The sequence below is a fragment of the Haliotis rubra genome, unplaced genomic scaffold (genome assembly GCF_003918875.1).
Source record: "Haliotis rubra isolate DU_JTF1 unplaced genomic scaffold, ASM391887v1 Scf254, whole genome shotgun sequence".
In the NCBI taxonomy this organism is placed as follows: domain Eukaryota; kingdom Metazoa; phylum Mollusca; class Gastropoda; order Lepetellida; family Haliotidae; genus Haliotis; species Haliotis rubra.
Genome location: NW_025766603.1, coordinates 990,457 through 999,237, shown reverse-complemented (window position 1 = coordinate 999,237; position 8,781 = coordinate 990,457). Strand labels below are relative to the sequence as shown.

Sequence of the window (8,781 nt, the reverse complement as noted above, 5' to 3'; positions counted from 1 at the left end):
AAAGAAGTAACCAACAAGTAATATTCCTAAATTGTGAACACTTTAATGCCATTTTAATGTACATTTACACAACTACATACCTTTTGCATTTAGCATCATGAGTTCAATAACAATGTTTTAAAGTCATAAATAAGTCAGAATCCATTAGAACCACTCTGATCACACCCAGGGTGTATCACATGTAGCAATGGTGGCACGTGGTCTTGTGTATACAGCCCAAGTCACCTATCAGTTGAAGTTAAAGTCAGTCCTTGAACGGGTGACCATGTCTGAGTCCTGACTCCTGTGAGTCCTTCCCCACAACGAAGCACATGTGATCCATGTGGTCTCACCTTAGGCAAGTGAGTTTGTCCAAAATTGCCTCTGTTCACCCAGCAGTGAAAGGGTACCCGGTGGGACAAGATGGTCATACGACTGTTAACCTTTTTTAGTGCCTCACAGGCAGCTTGGGTAAAGTGGGGTGATAATGTCTGTGCTTTGCATACAATTTGTCCTCATTCCATGGAGCATCTTTTAGGCTGCTGCACAAATGTATTATATACACATATTTTAAATCTGACACACATGCTGGCATCATGTCACACAGCCTGACACACTTCCTGGCATCACGACACAGCCTGACACACTTCCTGGCATCAGGACACAGCCTGACACACTTCCTGGCATCACGACACAGCCTGACACACTTCCTGTCATCACGACACAGCCTGACACACTTCCTGTCATCACAACACAGCCTGACACACTTCCTGCCATCATGACACAGCCTGACACACTTCCTAGCATCAGGTCACAGCCTGACACACTTCCTGGCATCACGACACTGCCTGACACACTTCCTGGCATCACGACACAGCCTGACACACTTCCTGGCATCACGACACAGCCTGACACACATACCCTGCTGTTTTAACCTGTCTATACAAGGACACAAACTGGGCAGCCCTCGTTGTGCTTGGGGCTACCAGCATGGTGGCAAAGTCTGTTTTGTTCCGTAAAGCGGGCACACGATGGTGGAGTTTTAAGTTATGAAGAAACCGAAGGACAAAGTCGAAACAGTTGTTGTCTTGTTCATGATAGCTGCAACAGAAGAAGAGTGAGAGAGTGAGTGAGTGAGGCATTGTAACACCTGTGAGACCCTACTTATAAGAAGTGCTCCTCCACCTACCTGTGAGACCCACCCCTGGCTAACACCTCCACCTACCTGTGAGACCCACCCCAGCTAGCACTCCTCCACCTACCTGTGAGACCCTACCCCGAGCTAGCACTCTTCCACCTACCTGTGAGACCCTACCCCGAGCTAGCACTCTTCCACCTACCTGTGAGACCCACCCCAGCTAGCACTCCTCCACCTACCTGTGAGACCCACCCCCAGCTAGCACCCTTCCACCTACCTGTGAGACCCACCCCAGCTAGCACCCTTCCACCTACCTGTGAGACCCACCCCAGCTAGCACTCCTCCACCTACCTGTGAGACCCTACCCCGAGCTAGCACTCTTCCACCTACCTGTGAGACCCTACCCCGAGCTAGCACTCTTCCACCTACCTGTGAGACCCAACCCAGCTAGCACTCCTCCACCTACCTGTGAGACACTACCCCGAGCTAGCATTCTTCCACCTACCTGTGAGACACACCCCGAGCTAGCGCTCCTCCACCTACCTGTGAGACCCACCCCCAGTTAGCACTCCTCCACCTACCTGTGAGACCCACCACCAGCTAGCTCTCCTCCACCAGCTAGCGCTCCTCCACCTACCTGTGAGACCCAACCCCAGATAACACTCCTCCACCTACCTGTGAGACCCCACCCCAAGCTAGCACTCTTCCACCTACCTGTGAGACCCACCCGAGTTAGCATTCCTCCACCAACCTGTGAGACCCACCCCCAGTTAGCACTCCTCCACCTACCTGTGAGACCCCACCCCAGCTAGCACTCCTCCACCTACCTGTGAGACCCAACCCCAGCTAACACTCCTCCACCAACCTGTGAGACTCACCCCGAGCTAGCACTCCTCCACCTACCTGTGAGACCCAACCCCAGCTAACACTCCTCCACCAACCTGTGAGACACACTCCCAGCTAGCACTCCTCCACCTACCTGTGAGACCCACCCCGGCTAACACTCCTCCACCAACCTGTGAGACACACCCCAGCTAGCACTCCTCCACCTACCTGTGAGACCCAACCCCAGCTAACACTTCCTCTCCACCAACCTGTGAGACACACCCCAGCTAGCACTTCCTCCACCTACCTGTGAGACTCCACCCCAGCTAACACTCCTCCACCAACCTGTGAGACACACCCCCAGCTAGCACTCCTCCACCTACCTGTGAGACCCACCCCGGCTAACACCCTCCACCTACCTGTGAGACACACCCCGAGCTAGCACTCCTCCACCAACCAGTGAGACCCACCCCGGCTAACACCTCCACCTACCTGTGAGACACACCCCCAGCTAGCACTCCTCCACCTACCTGTGAGACCCACCCCCAGCTAGCACCCTCCACCTACCTGTGCGACACACCCCAGCAGTACACCCCCACCTACTCAGTGAGACCCACCCCCAGCTAGCACCCCCACCACCTACCCGAGACCCACCCCAGCTAGCACCCCACCACCTACCTGTGAGACCCACCCCTAGCTAGCACCCCCCACCTACCAGAGACCCACCCCAGCTAACACCCCACCACCTACCAGTGAGACTCCACCCCAGCTAGCACTTCCACCACCTACCTGTGAGACCCACCCCAGCTAGCACCCCACCACCTACCTGTGAGACCCACCCCAGCTAGCACTTCTCCCCACCTACCTGTGAGACCCACCCCCAGCTAGCACTTCCACCTACCTGTGAGACCCAACCCCAGCTTACACTCTTCCACCAACCTGTGAGACTCCACCCCCAGCTAGCACCTCCACCACCTACCTGTGAGCTACCCCCAGTTTTTCCACCCCCAGAGACCCAGCACTCACTCCTCCTCCACCTACCTGTGAGACCCACCCCAGTTAGCACTTCCACCTACCTGTGAGACCCACCCCCAGCTAACACTCCTCCACCTACCTGTGAGACCCCACCCCAAGCTAGCACTCTTCCACCTACCTGTGAGACCCACCCGAGTTAGCATTCCTCCACCAACCTGTGAGACCCACCCCCAGTTAGCACTCCTCCACCTACCTGTGAGACCCACCCCGAGCTAGCACTCCCCACCTACCTGTGAGACCCAACCCCAGCTCACACACTCCTCCACCAACCTGGAGACCCACCCCTAGCTAGCACTCACTCCACCACCTACCTGTGAGACCCACCCCCTCAGCTAGCACTCCTCCACCTACCTGTAGAGACCCACCCCAGCTAGCACTTTCCACCAACCTGTGAGACTCCACCCCAAGCACCCTCCACCTACCTCAGAGACCCACCCCAGCTAGCACTCTCCACCTACCTGTGAGACCCACCCCAGCTAGCACCCACCCAGAGCTAGTCCACCTACCTGTGAGACCCACCCCAGCTAGCACTCCTCCACCTACCTGTGAGACCCACCCCAGCCAGTAGCACTCCTCCACCTCCAGAGACCCACCCCAGCTAGCCTGTGAGACTCCACCCCTCCACCTACCAGAGACCCACCCCAGCTAGCAGCACTCCTGTGAGACCCACCCCCAGCTACCTCCACCTACCTGTGAGACCCACCCCTCAGCTAGCCTCCACCTACCTGTGAGACCCACCCCAGCTAGCACTTTCCACCTACCTGTGAGACCCACCCCAGTTAGCACTCCTCCACCTACCTGTGAGACCCACCCCAGCTAGCACTCCTCCACCTACCTGTGAGACCCACCCCAGCTAGCACCCTCCACCTACCTGTGACTCCACCCACCAGTCTAGCACCTCTCCACCTACCTGTGAGACCCACCCCAGCTAGCACTCCTCCACCTACCTGTGAGACCCACCCCAGCTAGCTCCTCCACCTACCTGTGAGACTCCACCCCAGCTAGCATTCCTCCTCCACCTACCTGTGAGACCCCACCCCAGCTAGCACTCCTCCACCTACCTGTGAGACCCACCCCAGCTAACCCTCCACCTACTCTCAGACTCCTCCACCTACCTGTGAGACCCACCCCCAGCTAGCACTCTTCCACCTACCTGTGAGACCCACCTACCCCCAGCTAATACTTCCTCCACCTACCTGTGAGACTCCACCACCAGCTAGCCCTACCCCCAGCTAATACTCCTCTACCTACCTGTGAGACTCCAACCCCAGCTAACACACCTACCTGTGAGACTCCACCCCAGCTAGCACTCCCTCCACCTACCTGTGAGACCCACCCCAGCTAGCACTCCCCACCTACCTGTGAGAGACCCCCCTTCGTTAGCCAGCACCCCACCACCTACCTAGAGGACCCAGCTAAGCACTCCTCCTCCCCACCTGTGAGACACACCCTGAGCTAGCACTCCTCCACCTACCTGTGAGACCCACCCCCAGCTAGCACCCCTCCACCAACCTGTGCGACACACCCCGAGCTAGCACTCCTCCACCAACAAGTGAGACCCTCCCCGGCTAACACCTCCACCTACCTGTGAGACCCACCCCCAGCTAGCACCCCTCCACCTACCTGTGAGACCCAGCCCCAGCTAGCACTTCTCCACCTACCTGTGAGTCCCACCCCAGCTAGCACCCCACCACCTACCTGTGAGACCCCACCCCAGCTAGCACTCCTCCTCCTGCCTGTGAGACCCACCCCAGCTACCACCCTCCACCTACCTGTGAGACCCACCCCAGCTAGCACCCCACCACCTACCTGTGAGACCCACCCCAGCTAGCACTCCTCCACCTACCTGTGAGACCCACCCCTCCACCTACCTGTGAGACCCACCCCCAGCTAGCACCCCACCACCTACCTGTGAGACCCCCCCAGCTAGCACTCCCCCACCTTCCTGTGAGACCCACCCCAGCTAGCACCCCACCACCTACCTGTGAGACCCCACCCCAGCTAGCACTCCTCCTCCTGCCTGTGAGACCCACCCCAGCTACCACCCCTCCACCTACCTGTGACCTACCCCAGCAGCTACACCCCAGCTAGCACCCCACCACCTACCTGTGAGACCCACCCCAGCTAGCACTCCTCCACCTACCTGTGAGACCCACCCTCCACCTACCTGTGAGACCCACCCCCAGCTAGCACCCCACCACCTACCTGTGAGACCCCCCCGAGCTAGCACTCCCCCACCTTCCTGTGAGAGACCCACCCCCAGCTAGCACCCCACCACCTACCTGTGAGACCCAACCTCAGCTAACACCTCCACCTACCTGTGAGACCCACCCCAGCTAGCACTCCTCCACCTACCTGTGAGACCCACCCCCAGCTAGCACTCCTCCACCTACCTGTGAGACCCACCCCAGCTAGCACCCCTCCACCTACCTGTAAGACCCACCCCCAGCTAACACTCCTCCACCTACCTGTGAGACCCACCCCAGCTAGCACCCCACCACCTACCTGTGATACCCACCCCCGAGCTAGCACTCCTCCACCTTCCTGTGAGACCCACCCCCAGCTAGCACCTACCTGTGAGACCCCCAGGCAGACCTGTCTGCAAACTGTGCCAGACAGTGATCCCAGAGTCTGGATTCTGTGCCGATGTCTGGCGGCAGCCTGACTTGAACACACTGTGGCCATGTGTTACCAATGTGGAGCCCATCTTCGTCAAAGTCGTGTACACAACCTGCAGCAGAAACATCAGTGTCAGGAAACTGACCAGGCACATTTGGCACTCGCCCTTCCAATTCTTAACAACACAAGCATAATTTACAGAAGATAGATTCTCTCATAGGCTGCCCATCGGGACACAAAACATGGTGTACTGTGGGAAATGTAACAATTCTACCCAAGAAACAAAAGGTTTGAGATCTTTTCAACCTCTGAACAATAACGGTCCGTACCTGTTTATCCCAGAACTCAGGATTGATTTAAACAGTATTTTATTTCCCGAAAGACATGTAATATACAATAAAAATTATTAAGTTACAAAAAGGAAAAAGGATCAGCAAACAGGCTGCATCAGCCGATGTAAATGCTTCTCCTAACTCAGGATTGATGTCTATGCTATCCCAGAATGCCCTTCTTGTGACCTATTCTACCCCAGTATCTCCTGAATTGAGAAGTTTTCTACTTCAAAACTCAATGGGTTGACCTATTGGGCTTTCCCCAAGAAGGTAGGAGAGTTACCTGTTGAGTCTGTTAGCCCAATATGGAGATCAGCCTTGGGTGTGTAGTGTCTGAAACAGTTCACTCATTACAGGAGATTATTAACCCACAGCTGAAATAAAATATTAATAACCCACAGTTGAAACAAGAGATTATTGAACCACTGTTGAAATAAGAGATTATCAACCCACAGACAAAACAAGATAATATTGACTGATGGCTGAAGCAGTTAACGCATTACAAGAGATTATTAACCCACAGCTGATTAACAAACAAATAATCACCTTTCATCTGGGCGTATGACCTACCTTAGAAAGTCACCTTGAGTGGGTCGCAAGACAATTCCTGAGCTTACACTGGAGGAGGTAATGAATGGGTAAGGCAGGGGATAGGGGGGTATCCTGCTCTCTGTTCTGTCTGTGTCCCCCCCACACAAGGGGCAGACACGGGGGACACAGAAGCAGATGATGTTGACATCGCGGCGACAGTGCTGGAAACATCGCAGACTCTCCTGGTCAACATCCATCTCTGATCTCCAGTGGTCAGTCCTGCAACCACAACATGCTTGTGTTATTGTAACCATAGCGATAGGGTAGACAGTGAGGTAGTGAGTCTGGTTTTATGCCGCTTGTAGTAATATTCCAGCAATATCACAGCAGGGGTAGACAGCAATGTGTGAAATAGCCACTGGCCTGCTAGCCTGTGGCTAGTAAAAATCCAGTCGGGCCAGTAAATCTCCACAGTCACTGGCCCGACTGGCTAGTGACTTTTTAAGGGGTAATTTTGTAAATACAGTGATACCTGCCGACACCGGCACACTGTCATAACCGGCATAAAATTTTGGTCCCACCATTTTACAACGATATAATGATCATTAAATTATTGTCTAATCTGGCACCCGTCTATTTCGTATTCCAGCACGACTTTCCAGTCCCAACAAGCGATTTTAACTGTAATTAACACTGTCTAAACCGGTATAGGTATGAGCAGTCCAATTAAGGACCAGTAATCCAATACACTAATTAATCCAATGCACTCCTCTCGGCACGCTAGGAAGTAGTGATTGCAGGGTGAATCAATTGCTCGTAGGATTACCACGGTTATGAGAGAGAGAGAGAGAGAGAGAGAGAGAGAGAGAGAGAGAGAGAGAGAGAGAGAGAGAGAGAGAGAGAGAGAGAGAGAGAGAGAGAGAGAGAGAGAAAAAGAGAGAGAGAGAAAAAGAGAGAGAGAGAGAGAGGGAAGGAGGGAGAGGCAGAGAGAGTGTGCGTGTGAGAGTGATGTAATGCGTCGTCTGTGGCAGCTGGGAGGTCAGATGTGTACCCCAGGTACGTTTCTGTATACTGAAATGTATCCTGGCCATAATGAGAATACAGAAACGTACCCTAGGACGATTCCATTCCCATTGTGTCGTATTCTTGACCGGAACTGTCATGCTGTTGTATTAGATACATTTGATTACGTTATGTAAGTAATGAAAATACACAGTAACGGATATTTCGCGATGCACATTAATACCACTCGGAATCAGTTGAACGGGAACAACTACATACGGAATATGGACTCGTCCGCCTTTTAGGGTACCGGGTACGTTTCTGTATTTTGACTTTGTTTAGGGTACATATCTGTATACAGAAACGTACCTGGGGTACGTATCTGTAGTACCTGTGCCGACAACGACCCCTTCAGCCAAAATATGTCAATGAACATTTGCCAGACAGTCATGTGGTGAAGTGTGCTGTGGTGTGGTGTGGTGCACGACGTTGTGTGTGTGTGTTTCGTGTGTGTTTCATTGTGAATTAAGTAAATGTATAGTTGTAATATCCATACAACAAATTCAGATGATCATGATTTGACTGATACATTTTCTTATATCAACAAACTTCAACGAGGCATATTCACCACACAACAGCATAAACCGACCCACGCCGTAAACGCTGTGACAGATCTCTTCAGAGCTGGATGACGAACTTCAGTTGGACAACATGGAGTGTTGGAAGGCGACCTCTGGGAGGGTTGATGTCGCATACCGAGTCATTGCGACTTTCAGGGATTTAATTATTAGCCAACATTGCTTTTGTCTGAACACAATGAATCTGAGATGTGTTTCCGAGTTGTACCGACGCTTTCAAATGACACGAAAAGGCACTGGTCACGAACACAACATGTGGCATTTGTTTACTTCCGTGATGTAACAAGGGACATAACTCTTCAACGATATCTGGACTTGTCGACAAAGTGAAAATGTTCAGTGGTAACGCACCCATAAATAGTTGAGTGAGTGAGTGAGTGATTATGTTTTACGCCGCTTTTAGCAATATTCCAACAATATCACGGAGAGGGACACCAGAGATGGGCTTCACACATTGTACCCATGTGGGGAATCGGGCAGACTTCCGCCCGTATACCCCTAGATTTTAACGATAAGGAAAGATTTCTTTGAGTGGCATTTTTAGAAGTTGGATATGTCTTTCAGTATGTTCAGATACAATTAAAGAAACATGTTAAAACTCGTCCTTATGAGATGAGGAATATATATTCAGGTGATATGATTTGACTAGAATTAAATTTAAGGGGGGATACGGGCGGAAGTC

The 8,781-nt window shown here is 52.8% G+C and overlaps 1 protein-coding gene across 2 annotated transcripts; it reads right to left on the bottom strand.

Annotated features, from left to right (window-relative positions):
- Nucleotides 1-437: 437 nt before the first annotated feature.
- LOC124279665 (MKRN2 opposite strand protein-like) lies at nt 438-8,370 on the bottom strand. Of its 2 annotated transcripts, none has more exons than XM_046715509.1 (5): nt 8,090-8,370; nt 6,499-6,738; nt 6,212-6,261; nt 5,552-5,708; nt 438-1,080 (listed from the first exon to the last, which is right to left on the bottom strand). In XM_046715509.1, exons 2-5 carry the CDS (start codon nt 6,714-6,716, stop codon nt 876-878), a joined length of 630 nt encoding a protein of 209 aa, XP_046571465.1. In that variant the 5' UTR covers nt 6,717-6,738; nt 8,090-8,370; the 3' UTR covers nt 438-875. The 2 variants fall into 2 exon arrangements, with proteins under 2 accessions (XP_046571465.1, XP_046571464.1); XM_046715508.1 differs by having other exon boundaries at nt 8,115-8,370.
- Between the last annotated feature and the right edge of the window lie 411 nt (nt 8,371-8,781).

Bases quoted from the DNA above. Each gene is read 5' to 3' on its own strand.
- LOC124279665 (XM_046715508.1), bottom strand. From the start codon at position 8,215: ATGCGACATCAACCCTCCCAGAGGTCGCCTTCCAACACTCCATGTTGT. The intron at 6,739-8,114 runs GTGGGTCGGTTT...TTGTGGTTGCAG, and splicing joins TCTGTCACAGCGTTTACGGC to GACTGACCACTGGAGATCAG. The intron at 6,262-6,498 runs GTAGGTCATACG...GAACTGTTTCAG, and splicing joins ACTCAAGGTGACTTTCTAAG to ACACTACACACCCAAGGCTG.